Source organism: Colossoma macropomum, unplaced genomic scaffold (assembly GCF_904425465.1).
Source record: "Colossoma macropomum unplaced genomic scaffold, Colossoma_macropomum, whole genome shotgun sequence".
Classification (NCBI taxonomy): Eukaryota; Metazoa; Chordata; class Actinopteri; order Characiformes; family Serrasalmidae; genus Colossoma; species Colossoma macropomum.
Window position 1 is genome coordinate 5236402 of NW_023494804.1, and position 21883 is coordinate 5258284.

General features: G+C 40.8%; 1 protein-coding gene across 2 annotated transcripts in view; it reads right to left on the reverse strand.

The window, feature by feature from the left end:
• LOC118824816 (CXADR-like membrane protein) overlaps positions 1-21883 on the reverse strand; it is an 88236-nt gene that overhangs the window by 15045 nt on the left and 51308 nt on the right. Inside the window, exon 2 of one of the 2 annotated variants that reach the window (XM_036595237.1) lies at positions 3052-3206. In XM_036595237.1, the coding sequence (XP_036451130.1) occupies positions 3052-3206 (155 nt within the window). Of the gene's footprint in view, positions 1-3051; positions 3210-21883 lie in introns of both variants that reach the window. The other variant, XM_036595236.1, reaches the window with a different exon arrangement.

A 21883-nucleotide genomic window follows, 5' to 3' on the forward strand; every position in this document is an offset into this window, starting at 1 on the left:
CAAAGCTATGTAAATTGTGTCTGGGATAATTCGTCTTGGTTGGTGCATGCGAGCAGGTTCGGAGTGGGTTTCAATTTAGCAGCACCAGTCGGTCCTGGTTGGGTCACGGGTACAGGTCAGGTTTGGGCTTCAATTTCATACCCTTACAGTATTCTAGTTCATAATTTGGAGCTGACAAACAGGTTAAAACCCACAAAATCTCAACTGCAGGGTCCAGGATCTACTACTTGAACATTTTCAGCTATTCCCTGCACCAGTACATCTGATCCTGGTCAACAGATAATTATCAAACCCTTCAAGAGCTGGATCAAATGTGTTGGGGTAAGCAATACTCAAACCAGTGCAAGTGTTGAACCAACTGCCCAGAGCAACTCTTGAGTACCCTCCACATTTTAGTATTTTCCTGCTATAATGGGGATTTCCCACCAGGCAGTGCAATATGGAATAGTATGGTTACTCAGAACTATCCGTATACCTGTTTGCGGTGTTCTGGTTTCCATCGCATAACAGTACTGCAAAAGCAGGTTCTCTTTAGCTTGTGTGGTCACATTGTTTCTTTTCAAATGGTGGTCATCTGACTTCAGCAACGACTGCGTTTGAACAATCGTGGCTTGCACCATTTCTAGCTCCACTTACACTTTCCAGTTTGGCATGCTTTGTACCCTTCGAACAAGAAGGCTAACCAAATTCAGCACAGGTACTCAGGTACGATATGGATCATTTGGCAGTGGAAATGATGACAAAATGCCTGACCACAGATTTGTAGCTGTGCTACACCGTGTTGGATTCCCGGTGGAAAAATGCCATAAGACACCCACTCAGAAAGGCCTTGCCAATCATCGATTAGTTGGATCAGGTGCATTTGAGCAGGAAAAACAGGGCTAGGTTTGAGAACCATAGGCCTAGAAGATGTCAGAGTGCACTGGAAGAGGCAGTGAGTGTGACGCTCCTAGTGGACAGACAGGGGGCATGTGCGAGTCACACGGAAGGCCTGCAGTGGGTGTGCATTAAGTGCTGATGCCACGGTGAATCATCGTTCCCCGCGCCGGGTTATGTTTGACTTTTGGTGTCCCTGGCACGCGCTACCTACAGTTCAAGCGCCGAAAATACTGCAGCACAGCTATTCCGCACATGCTGACCTTTTCACTGATAAGCACTTTGGATTTTTTAGCCCTTTATCACCCCAAAAACCACAGCTCCTAACTGCGAGGGAATGGGCGCTCATTGTGAATCTGCTTGCGAATGCAAGGCACAGGATCCTAAAATATGTCAAAAATTCACAGCCCTACTACATAAGATGTGAGATATAGCTTCCAGAAACATGGCTTTGACTGTCTGGAAAAAATTACACTCTGCCATGCAGAGCAGAGCACGACAGGGGCTTCGCTTGAGCTAAAGGCGGAGGCTGGACTTTTCCTGCCTGCTGCAGTGTGTCAGATTGGCCCTGGGGGAATGACTTGGACACGGGCCAGATTCAAATGAAAAACTTGGTACCTCTGCCAATCCTACATCGTAAAATCAGAAAAGTAATGCGAGGAAAAAGCAGCACTGGGCTAAAAATGAACAAAGCTGCTAGTGGTGGGCGGATTTCACAGTTCCGCAATATGACATGTGGACCTGAATCAGTTTAGGCAGAGATTGTCTGTCATTAGGGACGTCCTGAGTCGGAATATTTTAAATTATTCCAATCATTTGTTAAGGCTGTTTTAACCCATTGTCCTCTATTTATACCACTGTTGTAGAAGTGACAGCAGCAGTGAGGTATGTTTTCAGAAATTAAGAGCATCCGAAATAGCCAGAGCATTCAAATGGTCATGATCTGATTACAGCCATTATCAGATTTCAAGAAAACAGCATTTTTCAAGAAATCCAATAAACACACCTGGATTTTAGATGTGAACTCAGGTTATTCAGCGAATGTATATCGTAAACAGAGCCAGATAGAGAACAATCGAAAAAATTGAACACCTCGACTTAAAGGAATTAAGCAGAATAATCACTGTATGCAAATGAGAACAGTGTTTTGCATGGTGGTGGCCAATCAGAAAGTTGAAGTGTATCTCTTGATAAAGAACAAAGTTTGCTCCCAGCAATTTCTTTGTTTAGAACCAAAGTATGTTGAGTCTGGAGTATCAATTACAAGCAAAACACACTGCAACACTGGAGGATGATAAATCAATGAGCAGCAAACTAACAGAAGCAACAGCAAAGTGGAGCTCCAGTTCCCCTCGACACAAGACATAACGAAGCGAGAGGCTACAATTACGGAGGAGTTGGAACCTGCGGTGAGAGTTTCTTTCTAGACCTCAGGGATGGAAATTAGAAACGTTCACCCTATTTTCATGTTCAGGTTCATGTAGAATTATTAAAGGTAATAAATACACTATGCTGAAGCTTGTTTAGCTGTAACAAAATACACTGCTTTTAAAATGACAATCTTTAGGGTTAAATTTGAGCAAAAAGGACAACTGTTTAACAATTAATCATAATTAACTATGCAAACTGAATGCAATTAATCACTTTTTGTGTTTTTTAGATTTAGATAGCTATTAAGTTTGTATACTGCAAGTTTTTCAAAAAAAATATAGTACACAAATTGGTCAGCCTGCTACCACCACCATGTTTCGGCGCTGCTTATATTCGAGTACAGGCTAAAGGCTAATGCTATACATATTATATAAACACTTATGTCAGCTAATGCTTTGATTAATATTTTACAGAATTTAAAAATATCAGCTGCCTTTTACAACGTTTTTACAGTTTACAGGGAATTCAGGAATAGAAATTCAATTCATTCAAAATTAAGAAAGTTTTTTCCTTCTCCAGCAAAGTTGGAGATGCAAGGTTGTGTCATGACAATGTTGACACAAGTAGGCTAATGAATGTTTTTCAGGTGGTGCTACTGGAGGTTCTGAACATTTTTCTGGGGGTGCCAGGACCCCCCCATCACCACCTGTGATCTGCATTATTGGCAAAATAAGATTTTTTATTGCTTTTATCAGGTTTAGACATGTGAACATACTCAGTGTTTCACATGCAAAGTGTTCTCACCACTTTCTGCTTGGCGTTGGGCTTGACCAGAAGCCACTCGATGTCCAGCAGTGAGGTGTCGCCCTGCCATAGCTGATGGTGGCAGGGCAGCGTGGCGTTGTCACCCACCACTCGCTTCATCTCCGTCTGCCCACTCACATGTAGCACACCCAACACTGCTGAGAGAGAGATATAGAGAGAGAGAAAACAAAAAGAGGTTGAGTGCATTGGTGCAGAGTCAGGCCTCAGAGAGCAGGGACAATAACTGCTGGTCTGAGCAGGACAGGAACACTAAAGGGCTTTGGCTGGTTTTAGTGCCGGATGGTGGGCAATGCTGCTGGATTGGCCGCATTAGAGAGAGGCGTCTGAGGGATTTGCAGTGGCGGGGTCTCGGCGGAGGGCTGATACCGTACCGCAGGCCTGAGCTCAAAGGCCCGGGCACAGCATCATTTTAATGCTCTGATCTTCTAGAATTGGAAGCAGATGATTGCGGCTGAGGGACCAGGCTGGGTTCAGAAGTCCAACAGCAGCCACGCAAAACTATCCATCTATTCCTCTGCCATAAACTCCTACAGGAAAAAGCATTTTTACAAATGGCTGTAATCATTCCGCACTGAAGAGTAAATCACCCCAAAACCACAAGCAATAAATACGCTATCAGAGAGTTTGAGAGTCATGGAGTTCATTGTGGCTGCTGATGTTTTTCCTTCGCCCTTAAAGCCCAAGAGAACCTTCATTTGCAGCTACTTTCTATTTAGGTTAACGATGGTGATGATGTGAGCATTCCAAGTTTGATTAATTTTCCCCAAAGTCATTCCCACTTGAACAGTATTACTCTCTTTACGTCTGATCAATTAATTAAACCAAGGTTACAGACAAATACAAACTAGCAAGCAAAAAGGAAACTAGAGAGCAAAAGCAAATTAGCAAGTGAAATCAAACTAGCAAACTAGTGACGCTACTAGAAAAACAGGCATTGTTGTGCGCTGGATGCTGGTATCCAGGTTAGCAGCAATGGAAGTTGTTATGCTGAACACCAAAACTAGCATAACCATGCTGGATAACCAGCTAAACCAGCACCAGACCAGCACCTGTTCAGCATAAACAAGTATAAACCATTCTAGACCAGCAAGGAATTTTTCAGCAGGGGAGTGAAAACAAATTAGCAAGTTAGCAAGTTAACTAGCAAGTGAAGGCAAACTAGCAAGCAAAAGCTAAGTGAAAGCTAAAAAGTAAGTAAAAGCTAATTAGCAAGCAAAAGTTAACTAGTGAGTGAAAGTAAACTAGCAAGTAAATACAAACTAAAGGGTAAAAGCTAACTAGCAAACAAAGGCAAACTAGCAAGCAAAAGCTAAGTGAAAGCTAATTAGGGAGTGAAAAGTGAGTAAAAGCTAATTAGCAGGCAAAAGTTAACTAGTGAATGAAAGCAAACTAGCAAGTAAATGCAAACTAGAAGGTGAAAGCTAAGTGAAAGCTAATTAGGGAGTGAAAAAGACTAACTAGAAAGCAAAAACGAACTAGCGAGCGAAAGCTAATTCACAAGCCACAGAAATAGCTTAGCAGCGTAGCTTGTTTCTTCAGTCAAACTTTAACTCCCCCAGTCACATGATACCACAAGCATTAGGAGGGCGAAAGCAAACACTCCTTCGAGTGCAGCGCCACCTCATGGACCTGGATTTCCTGCTGAAAAAAAAAAAATCGAAAAACCATTAAAAGTTTCTGGTGGTGTCCAATAGCCACTAACGGTATTTTGAATGTTCCTGATGGGTTGATATCACAATCTAAAGGACTGTAATGGTTAACAGGTGTTCTGAGACTGGTTCTAGAGCAGGAAACTACTGGTAACCACTAAGCCAATTCCCATTAAAAGGCTTTCATCCTTATTGTTTCCAATGGTCTTTTTTCAACAGGGTTGTAACTCACTCACTCACTCACTCACATTGAGCAGGTTCAAGATCCTCCACAAGGTGGAGCTCAAGCAGCTTTTAGTGCTTAATTAGAGTGGTGTGTTGCATCCGTGACACTGTGTTCCCATGTTAGCTTTGACAAATCTGGTTTTTACTCTTTCTTACTCGCACTCCAGTTATGATAATGATCGTGCTACATATAAATTCCTTGCGACCCTCTGAACCTCAAGCAGTACCATGAGTGTAACCCACGATCCTGATTGAGGTGACCCAGTGCCTCAGTGCCATGAGATAGAGCCCTTTCAGCTCTGAGCCATTACCTGCTTTAATTCCGCTGCCGTGATATACCTCAGCCCCAATGGCTATACGTAATTAGAGCGACCTGGCGTGAAGAGAGTGGGATAATTGCTAACGATTGCTCAATCAAGGCCTAATTACATTAGCGTGAGTGGCGTTCAGGAGCTGTAAAGTGACAGGCAGGTGAAATTAGGTCTCTTTGGTAAAATAATGGCTCTGCATGGCAGCTATGTGTGCGTGTTTGGCCGGGCGGTCTCCAGTGCCGTAAAGGTGGTGAGTAAAAGTCATTGCTCAGCATGGGGCGCTAGCAGGCCAACACTTTCTCCCTTAGATCCCTAGTGGCACTAGTGAGCGAAGTCTTTTTCAAGCCTTTCCTGACACACTGCACAGTTAGCAATGTAAGTCTGGACTTTCAGAGGCTCAGTGAACTCAAAAATGTAGAGTTAAAGGGTAATTCCAATTCTAAAGTGATTCTTTTTCAAACTTACTGTGTAATTTAATCAGAGTGGTTTGATGTGAAACGGTTCATTGTAGAGACTCGTATCTCTTTACAGTGGTGGTGACAGGAACCAGGGGTCACTATCACTACAACACAAATATAGCCATTTTATTTACTGCCTAAAACCACCAGTGAACCTACACGAGTCTTCTGAGTTTTAATATGCAATATTATTAATGGTAAAATAGGGCTAAATTTGAAAAATTTGAAAAATTGTTTTTCTTTGGGGCTATTTTGCCTCACAACACCCTGCAAGTATTCCTCCACCATGAATGGGTTTAAAAAATATAAGTCCAAAATAAAGGCCAAAATCTATGCAAAGGCCGATAAAGGCCAAAAAATATAAAGGCCAAAATCTACGCAAAACTATCACAAAACAATGTCTCAGACATCAGACAGTGAATTCATAACCATTTCATGTAATAACTTTCTGTGAGGGAGCTTTTAGAGGTGGACGTCTGGTTCCTATCACCACCACTGTGAACAATTCTAAGTTTCTCTAGAACGAAGCGTTTCACACCAAACCACTCTGAATGACTCTGTTCACATCTTAAGCATTTAATTCTGCAGAAGTTTTGAAAAGTGTATTTAGAGTCAAGGGGAATTCCAACAAATTCCAAAAAATTTATACAAGCTCATTCAGAGTCTGAGGTCCCTCACAGAAAGTTACTACACGACATGGTTATGAATAATGCCTGAGATGTTGTAGTATTAAAGTTTTGACAAGGTTTCGGCCTGAAGCATTTTTTTTTGAAGGCCATTCATGGTGGAGAGGTGCACGCAGGGTGTTGTAAGCCAAAATAGTTCCCAAAGAAAATAGGTTTATTTAGATTAACCCCTATTTTACCATCATTAGCGTTACATTTAAAACTCATGCAGACATGCAGTATCACTGGTGGTTTGGGATAGTGCTGCGTTAGAACAGAGCACATCACTTTAAACCACCCTGAATGACTTTGTTTACATTTTAATGATTTAATTGTCCAGAAAATCTGAAAAGTTTGTGGAATTCTCCTTTTATTCCAGAGGTTTCTAATCTCAATCTGCTGCATCTGGAGCTCATGTTTAATTGCCTTGGCCAGTTTGGTAATTTGTTTGCTTGTACTGATGTCTCAATGTGCTTATAATAGAAATCAGTGGGCTTTTCATTGGCTTCAGTTGTAAGTGTATTTGGAGTTAGGGCAATTCCACCAATTTTTTAAAATTCTGCATAATTAAGATTGAGATGTAACCAAATGTACTAAATGAAATGCATGTAAAAGAGAACCTTACCAATCCATACTGGTGATGGGAACCAGACATCTGAAAAGGTTAATACCTCTAAATCCTCCCTCACAGAAAGTTGTTACATGAAATGGTTTTGAATACACTGTCTGATGACTGAGTCATTGATTTATGATAAAGACAGATGGTGGAGAATAGTCCCTAAAGAAAAGTAAATTTTTAATATTTTCCACTATTTTAGCATAATCAATATAAAATTTAAAATTTAGAAACTGTAGCTTCACTGGTGTTTTTTATTAATTTTAATTAATTAATTTTACTTAAGTACATTAGTTTTCACTACAAGGAAACATTTCACATCAAACCACTCTGAATGAGTTCGTGTACATCTCAACCATTGAAGTACAAAGAAATTTGGACATTTTTGGTGGAATTCTCCTTTGGAAACTGGGAAAAGTGCTAAAAATATAAAAAGGAACAACATACTCAACTAATAAAGGCTCCAGATCTTAAAAAGTGTAAGTGGTGGGAGAATTAGCAAGATTTAGCAATTAGCAAGCTTATTATTGGCTCAACAAAATAAAGTCAAGGCTGAAACTGAAGCGAGTTTCTTTCAGTGAGAAGTAAACATGCAAATGTTCCACAGCACTAGATATCAAACGCATATTAAGTGCTTATCTAGGCGGTAGAAGTGTTAAATATAGGTTGGCTAATCTGGAATGAGATCAAGCCTATCCAGGTGGAGTCTGCAGGGGGGACTGATGATATAGGACACATTAGAAATAATTAGAGTGAGGAGTCATTCTTCAAAGGCTGAAGATAAGATCGAATCTATCCGCGTCTTCATTGCCTCGCAGCGCAGATTCCATGCATATCCGCTCTTGACACACATAAGAGAGACGGAGATGCGGAAGTTTGTTGCTCGGAGTGGAGATTAGAGTGTACCGGATTGGGAAAAGTCAAGGAGGATTTAACATAGACGCTCCCCTTCCAACTTTACATTGCAACTTATTTTTAAAGTTAAAATTGTTTGTGAGAACTGAGGAGCAGCAGAGATGATGATGATGATGATGATGATGATGATGATAAAGAAGAAGATGATGATGATGATGATAAAGATGATGATGATGATGATGAAGATGATGATGATAAAGAAGAAGATGATGATGATGATGATAGAGAAGATGATGATGATGATGATGGTGGTGATGATGAAGATGAAGATCAGGAAGATGATGACAATGATGAGGAAGATGATGAGGATGATGAGGAAGATGATGAGGATGATGAGGAAGATGATGACAATGATGATGAAGATGAGGATGAGGAAGATAATGATGAAGATGATGACGATGAAGATGATGATGATAATGATGAAGATTATGATGATGACGATGAAGATGATAATGATGAAGATGATGATGACAATAAAGATTATGAATAAGAAGATGAAGATGATGATAAGGAAGATGATGAAGATGATGATGATGAGGAAGATGATGACATAGATGATGATGATGATGAATGAGATGATGAAGATGACGCTGCTGCTGATGATGATGATGATAAATGAGATGATGAAGATGAAGATGATGATGATGATGAAAATAATGAATGAGATGATGAAGATGATGACGATGATGATAAATGAGATGATGAAGATGAAGAAGATGATGATAAATGAGATGATGATGATGATGATGATGAAGATGATGAATGAGATGATGATGATGATAACGATGATGATGATGAATGAGATGAAGATGATGATGATGATGATGATGACGATGATGATAAATGAGATGATGATGATGAAGATCTCTCTCCCCCTTTTATTCATCTCTCTTTCTCTCTTTATTCCAATTCCTTTATTCCTCTCTTTCCTTCTTTATTCCTGTATTCCTCACACTCACTCTGTGCCTATTTCTCTCTCTATTCTTTCTCTTTCTATCCTTCTATCTTTCTCTGTATTCCTCCTTTTCCGTATCCATTTATTCCTCTTATTTCTCTCTCCATTTTCCCTCCATTTCATCCTTTCTTTCTCTGTTTCTCTGTTTCTTTATCTGTTGGTCTCTACACCTGTATTCTTTTCTCTTTCTCTATCCTGTGGTTCCTTACGCTCACTCTATCTCTCTTTCTCTCTCTACACTTCTAAACTTCTGTTTATTCTTCTATTCCTCTTTTTTCACCTTATCCATCTCTATTTCTATCCCTTTTCTATCCCCCTGTTCCTTACACCCTTTCTAAATATCTCTCCCTCTACACATTGTTCTCTATGTATCTTCTATTCCCCTCTTTCTATCTATCTTTTTCTATCCCTCTATCCCCCTTTCTCGATCACTTCCCTAAACTCCCTCTCTCTGCACTTGTGTTTTTCTTTATTCATCTATTCCTCTCTCTCTATCCCTCTATCTCTATTCCTATCCCTTTATTACTCACACCTTCTCTCTATCCCTATCTCCATCTCTCTCTCTCTACACTTGTATTCTTCCCTTCTTTGATTTTTCTATTCCTTCTTTTTTCCATCCCTCTATCTCTATTACTTTTCTCTATCCTCCTTCTCTATCCCTCTATTCTTTACACTCTTACTCTCTATCACTGTACATCTACATTTCTTCCTCTCTGTCTTTCTCTATCCCTCTATCTTTATTTCTGTCCTTCTTTCCCCCTGTTCTGTCTCTCTATCTCGCCTCTCTATGTCTACGGTTCTTCTCTCTTTATTTTTCTATTACTCTATCTTTCTCTACCCCTCTATCTTTGTTCTCTATCTCCATTTCTTTCTCTCTCTACTCCTGCATTCTTTTCTCCCCTTATTTTTCTGCTTCTTTTTCTTCATCCCTCTATCTCTATTACTATTCATCCCTTCTCTACCCCTCTATTCCTTACACTCTCATTCTATCTGTCTATATCTCCACTTTTTCTCTCTCTTTATTCTTCTATTCCTCTTTTTCTCTATTCCTCTATCTCTATTCATATCCCTTTATTACTCACACCCACTCTCTATCCCTATCTCCATCTCTCTCTACACTTGTATTCTCTCCCTCGATTCTTCCATTTTTGTCTTTCTCTATCCCTCCATCTCTGTTGCTATCCCTCTATTTATCCCTCTGTTTCTTACACTCTTCATCTCTGTATAACTATATTTCTCTCTCTCCTCCCCCTTGATTCTTCTATCCCTCTCTTATTCTCTATCCCTCTATCTCTATTTCTATCATTCTATCCCCCTTCTCTATCCTTCTATCCCTCTTCTTTATCCCTCTATTCCTTATACTCTCTTTTTATCACTGTATAACTACATTTCTCCCCCCCCGCCCCCTCTCTCTCTCTCTCTGTGAGACAGTGATCAACTACAGGCTGCATTTCTTTGGCCCCATTCAGTGTGAGTTGGTCCAGCGTGCAGCAGGAGGAAAAAGCAGGATGAGTGTATGTGTGTGTGTGTGTGTGTGTGTGTGTGTGTGTGTGTGTGTTTGCGTGTGTGTGTGTGTGTGTGCGTGCTCATTAACAATAGGAAGCGTGCGGCGATGTGGCTGAAAGCTGCTGAAAGCTGGTGGAGGAGCGGGTCTGTATGAGGAAGCCCTGGGGGGAGTTGTGCTCTAGTAAATTCTCCTCCCCGCAGACCCGCGCGTCTTATTATAGAGCGGCCAACGGGACCCATCAGGTCCGTACCCTTCAAACCGTCCAAAGTCACAGGACACATCCCTGTCAGCGTTATTGTGCTGGCTCGGAGATGTTTGCCACCGGAGAGCGCTCTGATCTCAAGCCCAACAGCCCCCCACATCCACATCAAACAGCGAGCAGAGAGACGGAGAAAGGCATTGCTTTTAAGAGAGGACAGCATAAACACAGTCATCACGGGGATGACAGACGCATATGAATTATGTTTAATATAAAAAATAACACGTTTGAAGTGAGAATAAGTTAACACATACTCTACAGAGAACATAATTAAATATAGCACATTTTTAATGCACAATTTCTTTTTTATTTACTGAGTGTAACATACTAGAAAAAAATAAAACATCACTGAATTTTGGTACTAAAACTCAGAGGAAGCTGCTTTATGAGAAGCTCAGCTCTTTAGCTTCATACACCAAGGCCCAATCCCATTATACCCCTCGCCCCTACCACTTAGCCCTTAGCCCTCTGTTTTGCATGTTCACATTTAGGGGTAGGGTGTCGTGATTCTTGTTGAGATAGAGGGGTAGGGCGAAGTGTTAGGGTTACATGACCCTCCAAATGGAGGTTTTTCAGAGAAAAAAAAGAAAAAACGGCAAGATTGCTGCAGAAGCGACCAAAGCAACCCGCAAATGTGAGTATTTTCTCCATTAAAAATTACAATAACCATTGTATTGTCTTAGTTTAATGACATTTCAATGTATTATGGTCCTTTTCTTCACAACTAGAATAAAAAATCACTAATAGTGTACTAACGTCTCGGTAGCTAGGTAGCTAAATATCCCATTTCACCTTAAATGGTGCAGCAGTTCTGACGCCTGAAGTGCCAGAATGTAACTGCTGCTCCATTTAAGGTGGAACGGGAAAATTCAGACAAGAAGCTGGAGAATATCTGACTTCAGCTTCATATCACTGAAGAATTAGGGGTGGGAGACTGGCAGGGTCGCCTACAGAGCAGCGCTAGTAGCTGTTAATGAAGTAATGTTCATAGGGAAGATTTCAACCACTACCCCTTGTAACTCAGTTTCAAGGGGCAAGGGGACACTCGAAAACAATGGGTAAAGGTAGAAATAAGAAATGGGATATCCCTGTAAGATATCTTAGCAACCCACCTGGAAATACCTAGCAACACCCTAATAACCATCTAGGATACCATAGCAACTGCCTACCAACTGCCTAACAACACCCTAGTAACCATCTGGGATTCCTTAGCAACTGCCTAACAACATCCTAGCAACCACTTGGGATACCACAGCAACCACCTAGCAACATTTTAGCAAAATTGAGGTGTGCAATCGCTGTTCTGATTAAAGATCTTAGTAAAATATAAAATGTGCCATAACGTTTTACATTTTATTTTTTTCATTTTTTCATTTTAGGCATAACTGTAATTGTAACGTTGGCCACGTGATGGAGGTGTGTTGTGATAAATAAGCAAAGGCAACTGTAACCATGAGCCTCTATACAAAATGCTGAGTATTATATATATATATATATATATATATATATATATATATATATATATTGCAACAGGGTGTTTGTCCATAAAACATTGAAAAAAACCTACTATATCCTAATGTGAATTTCCCCCCATATCGTTCAGCCCTTCTTTCAGCTGTGATCTAATTAGTCCACTGGTCTCCTATGATCCTCTGCAAAGCTCCTGATTCCCTCTCAAATAAGCAAAGTGGGTCAAGAGGTGAGCAGAGCTGAGCAAGAGGCACTTTGCTTTCCTTTGTTTAGATTCTCTGTTGGTGCAGCCACTTAGGGGCTCCACTGGAACTTGTACACCGTAGACATGTGTGTGTGTGTCTCTGTTTGTTTGTTTACATCCAACACAAATATATTCTGACTTTGTAGTAAAACTAGAGGAAACAGTTCTAACCTACAGAAACATCCTGACGTTCTGTTTTATGACTTTATGTGTGTATATATATATATATATATATATATATATATATACACTGGGTATTATATATAGTATTTAAGTATTTAAATATAGTATTTAAATACAGTATATATATATATATACATGCAACTGTGTATGAAAACATTTGTGTGTGCTATGGGGGAGGCTTGGCTTGAATATGTGATAGCATGGTGATGCTATGATGTGCTATGGGCTATATCTGCACAGCACAGCCACATGGCCGTCTTAAGAACATTTAAATCACATACATGCCCCAGTGTGACCACTGCCTGTGAAATACTGCCCTCATTACACTTTAAAGGCCTCATATCACAAATAAATGACATAGAGCTCTCACGGTCATTCAATGGCAGACAATGCATCCAGCTTCAGTGCATCAGAAGCCCTGCATGACCACTCCACTTCATATCTCAGTGGCTCTGACAGGTTCATCACGCACCAGGAAAAAAAAGAATAGATTGGTGTCGCTTTACGGTGAGCTTCCGGGACCTGCGGCTGCAGCGTTATGGCAGCAGAACTGAGGTTCATGCGCTTTCTCTCGAGCTGCGTTGCGGTGGATTGGAAAAACTCATCGCCGCTGCCAGAACAGAGTCTTAAAGCACATTTTATTTGATGCTGTTACACACTGCAGGCATGCCAAATGAAGGATTAGCTGCTGGAAAAAAATAATGTGAAGGATTCTGACTAGGAGTGGCAGCAGAGGAAATAACTTAAAAGGCAATCAAGGCGAAAGAAGAGGTTCAATGAATTTGTGGCCCTTCATTTTAGCCATAACTGAAGTTGAATTCGAGAGTTCTTAACTCTGTTTTGCCGTACTTTTCGAATGTAACTGCTCTATTTAATTACATGGTAGGTTATGCATTGAAATATATTTACATTCTGTATGGAACTGACCTCAAATCTGCGCTTCAGACATTTTCTTCAAAGTCAAATAATAACTTTTTTTTTAGCAAAGACAGAAACACCAATAACTTCATCAAATTCAAGTTATAATGAAATATTTCTTCCCCTGTTTAAAAACACTGATGTGGTTTAGATTGAAGGTTCCACCCTTCTGACGGTTCTCCACTTGCATTTGAAAAAATCTTTATAAATCCCTTCGTGCAGGCCTCCTAGTGGCCATTGCACCATGCTGTAAATAAAAATTTAGTTATTCGAACTTCAAATGACAAGTTGTATCCCAGGTGGTTGCTACAGTGTGGCTATGCTATCCCAGGTAGTTGCTTAGATGTTGCTAGTCCTTTGCTAGGTTATCCATGCTGGTTACATACATGTTGCTAGGCTGTTGCTTTGGTATCCCAGGTAGTTGCTCAGGTGTTGCGAGGCCATTGCTACGGAACTCCCAGTAGTTGTTAAAATGTTGCTAGGCTTTAACTTTGGAATCCCAGGTGGTTGCTAAGGTGTTGCTAGGCTGTTACTGTGGAATTCCAGGTGGTTGCTAAGGTGTTGCTAGGCCATTGCTACAGAACTCCAGGTAGTTGCTAAAGTGCTGCTAGGCTGTAGCTATGGAATCCCAGGTGGTTGCTATGGTGATGTTAGGCCATTGCTACGGAATTCCAAGTAGTTGCTAAAGTGTTGCCAGGCTGTTTCTATGGAATCCCAGTTGGCTGCTAAGGTGTTTCAAGGACACTGCTATGGTATCCCAGGTGGTTGCTAAGGTGTTACTGTGCTGTTGCTATGATATCCTAGGTGGTTGCTAAGGTGTTGCTAGGCCATTGCTACAGAACTCCAGGTAGTTGCTAAAGTGTTGCTAGGCTGTTTCAATGGAATCCCAGGTGGTTGCTAAGGTGTTGCTAGGCCATTGTTAGTGAACTCCAGGCAGTTGTTAAAGTGTTGCTAGGCTGTTGCTATTGACTCCCAGGTGGTTGCTAAGGTGTTGCTAGGTTGTAGCTATGGAATTCTAGGTGGTTGCTAAGGTGTTACTGTGCTGTTGCTATGGAATCCTAAGTGATTGTTAATATATGTGTACGTGCTAATATGTATGTATGTTTGTAACAGTAAGATTTGAATTTATTCAACATTCCACCATTCATTTCATATTGGAAAAAGATGTGTTTGAACAAATGCTGTGCAAAAACCACACATGTGATGGTTCCCGAAAGCACAAGCACAATATTCCTCTAAAGGCTCTATGATCTTGCGAAGTTTTGTGGTTCTAGCACTGCAATCTGTGAAAATGGTATAAAAATGAATTAAAAGTACAGTTTAAGGCTCAAATATAACACTTTTGCTTTGAAAATACATCCATACATACATCACCCTCCCTCTGCTGATTATTTGTCAAATCCCAAACATGATTTTGTCAGAACATTGAGTTACGTGTGCAACTAAAGCTAGCTTGGCTAGTTTTTATTAGCCAATAGATCAGGGGCCAGCAGTCAAGATTGGTTGACACCACAAGAATTCCCAATGGATTCCTAATAGCCTTAATGAAAACCTGAAGCTGAGGGATTTGATGCTGCACTACAGAATACTGTATAACACGACAAACAACGATGAATGCCTCTTTAAGCATAAGGCTTTATATGAAAATATCAATAAGATCATGAAAAATCATTAATTCAATTAGGTATATCTAAACCTTTGCCTGGCCCTGTGTATCGTCTTCTGTGGGAATCAATGAATTAAAACAAGCAAAAGAGTTTAAAAATCCCAGGCTTATTACATACTTAGGCTTATTATTCAGTAACTACAGGGACTTCAGTGCAAACTAACTGAGCTATTCTTAGGTTATTAGAAGCGTGCAATAACACTTTGGGCCAGCCGGTGGGCCCTGGCCATTTAAAGGGTTAAACAATAGTTTTCACATTAAACGAGACCTTGACAGAGAGGAGCCAGGCTGTTTTTGTTTTTTTGGTCAAGTCATCTGCTGTGCAAAAGCGAGGACAATTACTTGCTGTTTTCCGATCAAATATTCCGCATGAGCCCTCGTTTGCTTCAGGCCTGCTGGGCCGAGGTTATGAATATTTCCCTCTATTAAAATCAAAGCCTTTTCCTTCAGTGTCTGCGGGCGCCACTTTGAAGGAAGGACGGGTCCCCTAATCCTTCGTCCTCTCCCCTGCACCGCGGAGATGACAACCTCCAGCATGGACGATACCTGATTGACCCGCTCTTTGGGAAGGCCACTGATCAACTGCCTCAATAAAGATGGGAAAATAATAGTATAAAAAGCTCTCAGAACTTGTTAACTTCATCACTGCCTCTTTTGCTGTCCTTCTGTGATCCATCTACAGGTCACACATGGAGTATACAGACTAAAAGACATCTCCTTACATTCTGTCTAATTGTTTCTGAATCGTGGCTCGCTGAAAAAAAGCAGAGAATTGTGTGGAAAGTCCAGATTCTACACTTTCAATCCATATCTTTGCAGTAGAAGAGGAGACATTCTATTATATTTTGAATTTGATGAAAATGTACTGTGTGTACAGAGTTTGTTTTGCAGAAAGAAATGCCACCCTTGCAGTTTTGACATGTTTTTGGACATTTCTTTACATTATTATACCACATACAGCGATCAGGCATAACATTATGACCACCTTCTTATATTGTGTTGGTCCCCCTTTTGCTGCCAAAACAGCCCTGACCTGTCTCCACTAGACCGCTGAAGGTGTGCTGTGGTATCTGGCACCAAGATGTTAGCAGCAGATCCTTTAACATTGCCCAAAGCATCACACTGCCTCCGCCGGCTTGCCTTCTTCCCATAGTGCATCCTGGTGCCATGTGTTCCCCAGGTAAGCAACGCACACACAGCCGGCCATCCACGTGATGTAAAAGAAAACGTGAATTATCAGACCAGGCCACCTTCTTTCATTGCGCCGTGGTCCAGTTCTGATGCTCATGTGCCCATTGATGGCACTTTCGGCGGTGGACAGGGGTCAGCCCTGACAGGGGTCACCCTGACTGGTCTCTGGCTATGCAGCCCCATATGCAACAAACTGCGATGCACTGTGTATCCTGACGTCTTTCTAACAGAATCAGCATTAACTTCTTGAGCAATTTGAGCTACAGTACAGCCTTCGCTTCCCACGGGCATCAATGAGCTTTGGCCACCCATGGCCCTGTCACCGGTTTACTACTGTTCCTTTCTTGGTCCACTTTTGATAGATACTGACCACTGCAGACCGGGAACACCCTACAAGAGCTGCAGTTTTGGAGATGCCCTGACCCAGTCGTCTAGCTATCACAATTTGGCCCTTGTCAAACTCGCTCAAATCCTTGCGCTTGCCCTTTTTTCCTGCTTCTAACACATCAACTTTCACCCACCCACTAACAGGTGCCATGATGAAGAGATAATCAGTGTTATTGACTTCACCTGTCAGTGGTCATAATGTTATGCCTGATCGGTGTAAGTGAACCTATCAGTACACACTGAAAGAAGTGCACTGACTTCACTTGATTCAAATTTGTACACTGGTTCCACATTAATGAAATATGTTACATCAACACACTTTTTACAAATTATTTTACTTAAGGTAAAAATTGATGTCATATACTTCATGTGGAACAGATGTACACATTTGAATCAAGTAGTCAGTGGACTTTTTCCAGTGCAGTATAATTATACAGTTATGTAGTTGGGTCATTCTACAGAAACGTCCATTTCTGTGTCCCTCGAGTTTATAGATACATTACACTTGAAAAACATGTTAGGGTTACAATTTATTTGTATTTTAAAACAAAGTTATTAAGTTATTTTAACAATTGAGCCTTCTTGAGCCCTCAGTTTAGCATTATTGGTTTTTAAATCTATTATATAGAATTCCAAGCACCACAGAAGAGCTCGTCCCCACAGTCACGTGTGAAGGGCGAGAGCCATATACTGAGGTAGAAAAATGTTTTTCCGCAATTTTAACTGCAAAAATCTGTACATGACTATGAAATATACTTGAAATGACATAAAGAAAACAAATGCCAAATAAATATTATAAAATATACAATGAAAGTTGTGGTCCCTAGCAGTCATGTCACTTGCGTAACAAAAAATGTCTTATTTTGAGATAAAAGTCACACTGATGACATCACTTGACTTCCTTTTACCTGTTTTCTGAGGATCTATGAAGAAAAGCACATGGTGAGTCCACTGTGTCTTTCAGTTATCAGAGATTTTCTCATTTAGCTCATGATTTCATATGAAGCTTTCAGCTGAAGTCACTGGTGTGACCGACTTTATTTTGAGGTAATTGTGAAAAAGTAGAACACAAATGGATCAAATTACATATTTTAGTGGATATTCCATGATTGACAACATGTGGTTTGATGCTCTGTAGCAGCCATTTTGTAAAATGCATTGTTCATTAAAAATGTCTCTGGTGTCACCTTTCTTATATGTAACACCAATGACTCCTATGGAAAGATAGAAAAGTGGACGTTTCTGTAGAATGACCCAGTTATGTAGAAATCATTATGTAATGTAAATCAAATATGGAACAAAACAAAAATAACTCTAGCCTCCGAAGAGTTAATCCTCCCAAAGAGTTCAGACCCGAACTGGCCTTCAGATCCACACAGTGTGAGCTTCAGATAAAAAAAAGTTGGCAAAAAAATCAAACATCAAGCAATTTGACTATAAAGAAATCAGAATCAGCCAAAAAAGTCCCTAGCTGGGTCATTCTTAGCTAAAACTGTCTCCGCCAAGACTTGATGAACTTTAAAACGCACCAGTTTTGAACTCCAGGAGGTCGAGCCCATCATTTTACCTCAGGAGAAACCCAAACATGTCGATAGCTCCCTCTGCTAGGTAGCAAATGCTGAGGACCACAAAACTGTGGAAACAACAAGATCTACGGTATCACAGAATTCGCAACCACTGGTGATTTGAACTCAGTTTGAAAAGACAGAATGTCTCTGTCAAGACAGAGAGGAATGTGCTGTTTTTGTAACAACGTGAGGTTTTGAGAAGTGGGAAAAAAATTACTTTTCACAATTTTGGTCTTATCCAAAATGTAGTTGATCAACCAAGACACGTTTGGTGTAGGAAGTTTGCTTTAGTTTTGTATTAGAGCTATGAGGCTAATGTAGCTAATGAGTGAAGAAAGCTTATACCCCACCAAACATACCTAGTAGCAGCCATATTGAAGTATGAATTTCGTCTCTACTTTTGCCCACTGTTGTAGATAACTGTAAGCCATACAGTGTCAGAAACACAAAAGCAGGTTGATTCGAGATTGCTTGACAACTCTGGTAGTCCGTATGATGCTAATTGCTTCTGTTACTTGATAGTTATATTAGCCTTGTAACTCCAGCAGAAAACTAAAGAAGAAAACTTGGTATATTGGACGTTTCAACTACATTTGGGGTACGAGGGAAATTGCAAATCAGATTTTTGCCAAACTATTCTTATAAAACATCGACCGATCTGTAAGAGTGGGGAGCTAAGCGCTTGCAGCTGTGTTGTGCTGGCTGAATGCACAGCTCCCTTCGCCGCCATTCATGGACTTTCTCCAAAAAGAGTCAGCCTTGCATCCCTGCACCCCACCACCACCGCAGGCCTTACCCACAGTTCTGGCAAGCGCATCCAAGAGAGACCCATCCAACTGTGAGACTCTGAATGGTACAGCCCAGATCTCATCACTGGGTGCCACTGGCTTGGGATCCCAGCTATCCCCCAAGAGTGAACACACAGCCTGCGGCATATGCACACACACACAACCATACATGTACACTTGCACTGTGTGCTTGTCTTAGCTTTATCTTTTTAATGAGATAGAGAATCTTGCAGAGGGAACCACTGCAGTCCCCTTAGAGCAAAGCCCAATGGAGCTCCAGTCTCGCACACAAACCAGGCTCAATGCCAGGAAAACAACCATCGAGTGGTGCAACACTGACACAAACCGCGCAAAATTTCATACCGCCTCCAAGGTTTGCTCAAGACGAAGCTTGTAAAGGAGCTGTGCAAATATGTGCCTTAACTTGCTGGATCGATAGATCTGTGCGGTACATCTCCAGTAACAAGTCAGGAGGCTTTTGAATCATTTTGGTGAGATATGAAAGAGAAAGGTTCATCACAGAAGGTTTGTACAGTTGGCCAATGCACCTTGGCAACCTGTTCTGAACCTGCCAAAGGATCAAAGCAGGGAAGAGGAGCTGATTTCCTTAAGGAAGTGGATCACATCGCTTCAAACCAGCACCTTCAAGTTCAGGTCAATAAATTGTAGCACTGCTAGGAGTTTCAAGTCAGCATCCATATCATATCACCTCTCCTTGTCCATTTTGCAGAAAATCAGAAGTGGGGATTTATCTCCCGGCAGCTGAACGGCATAAAGTTGGTAATATCTCACACCCAAAGCATGTTAAAAAAAAAAATGTCTGAATTCCGATAAAATTTATCTCTGGGAGTTTTTCACTCCCCACTATTACAGGCAACACAAACACTTCAAAGTCAATAACAGTGCTCTTTTTCGCCACCACTGCAATCAATGGCGAAACATTTCTATCAATCGTTGGCATAAACATTAACACGGACCGTAAAAAAGCAAACCGAATCCATGCAGGTCCTTCGCCTGCAGCCTCGCTCTGTTTGTCTTCAGTCCCTTCAGCCCTCAGGCCTGTACTTCAGCATTGACCCGTGCAAATCAATACGTAATACACTTTTTCTACGGCCAAGTCCATTTTGCTGCAATTTGCAACTTTTATGCCCATTAGGTGGAAAATATAGCTGACTAGAGTGGAGAGCGGAAGAGGCAAAATGCATCTTTGTCTTCCAGAAGCTGATGCTGACTGCTCCACAATAGGGCTTGGCTCATGCAAAACCTAAATTGCTGTATCGCTCATAGCCTCATTTGGTTTCCTTTCATTAAATGTAATTGAATAGCCTGAAGGGTAGACAACATGCCCCCTCTGCTTTTTTACCACTTGCATGTTGTAAGAGGGGGTAATAAAAATATGTATAAATGCCAAAAGACACTGGTGCATAAAACATGACTAATTGGAAAAGCAGCCTTAAAGTCTACACTGGTTTGAGCTATAAACTCTAAATGGTACACGTTATTAAAACTGTGGTTTGGATTCTTCGCAACTTGCAGTGCAGAAAGGACGGGACACTGTTGAATGGCTGAACACAAGCTTACCACTTCAATGACAAAAGCAATTTGTCATGTGCTTTTCACTAGCGGACAGCGAGCCTGGTGCCAGAGTCTTGGGGTTGGAAGAGGGTCTGAAGTGTGGAAACAACTCCGCAGCTGGATGTTAGGCATTCCACGTGTTAATTAAAAACAGACGTTCACTGGTCTTACTCTGTTTGGAGAAAGTGTACAGAAATGTGCTGCTATTGCACAGATATGTGTTGTTTGTCAACTCTGAAAAATACATAGTGAATCATATGTCTGCCCACAGTTTTGGTCACACGACATGTCTGGTGAAATGCAGTTGTTTACGAACAACACCAGGGTTAGGTTTAGGGTTAGAATTAGGTTTAGGTTTGGGGAGGAGGTTAAGGTTAGGGTTAAGTTTTATGTTTTGGGTTGAGGTGAAGGTTTGGTTTATAGTATTAGGGTTAGGTTTTGGGTTTTCGTTTTAGGTTGATGAGAAGGTTTGGGTCAGAGAATTAAGTTTAGGTCTAAATTTTGGGTTGTGAAGGCTTGGGTTAAAGTATTAGGTTTAAGTGTAGGTTTTGGGTTGACGTGAAGGTCAGGGTTAGAGTATTAGGGTTAAGTTTAGGTTTTGGGTTGATGTGAAGGTTTGGGTGCAGGAATTAAGTTTAGGTTTAAGTTTTGGGTTGAGGTGAAGGTTTGGGTTAGAGTATTAGGTTTAGGTTTTTTGGGTTGAGGTGAAGGTTTGGGTTAGAGTATTAGGGTTAAGTGTAAGTTTTGAGTTGAGGTGAAGGTTAGAGTATTAACTTTAGGTTTATGTTTTGGTTGAGGTGAAGGTCTAAGTTGGAATATTAGGGTTAAGTTTAGGTTTTGGGTTGACATGAAGGTCATGGTTAGACTCTTAGGGTTAAGTTTAGGTTTTGTGTTGAGGTGAAGGTTTGGGTGAGAGAATTAAGTTTAGGTTTAGGGTTGAGGTGAAGGTTTGGGTTAAAGTATTAGGGTTAAGTGTAGGGTTTGGGTTTAGGTGAAAATTTGGGTCAGAGGTTTAGGTTTTGGGTTGAGGTGAAGGTTTGGGTGAGAGAATTAAATTTAGGTTTAGGTTTTGGGTTGAGGTGAAGGTCTGGGTTAGAGTATTAGGGTTAAATATAGGTTTTGGGTTGAGGTGAAGGTTAGGGTTAGAGTACTAGGGTTAGGTTCTAGGTTGAGGTGAAGGTTAGGGTTAGAGTATTAGCTTTAGCAGGATTTAGAAGGATTTTTTTAGATGATTTAAACTCTTTGCACATCTGTTTCCTAT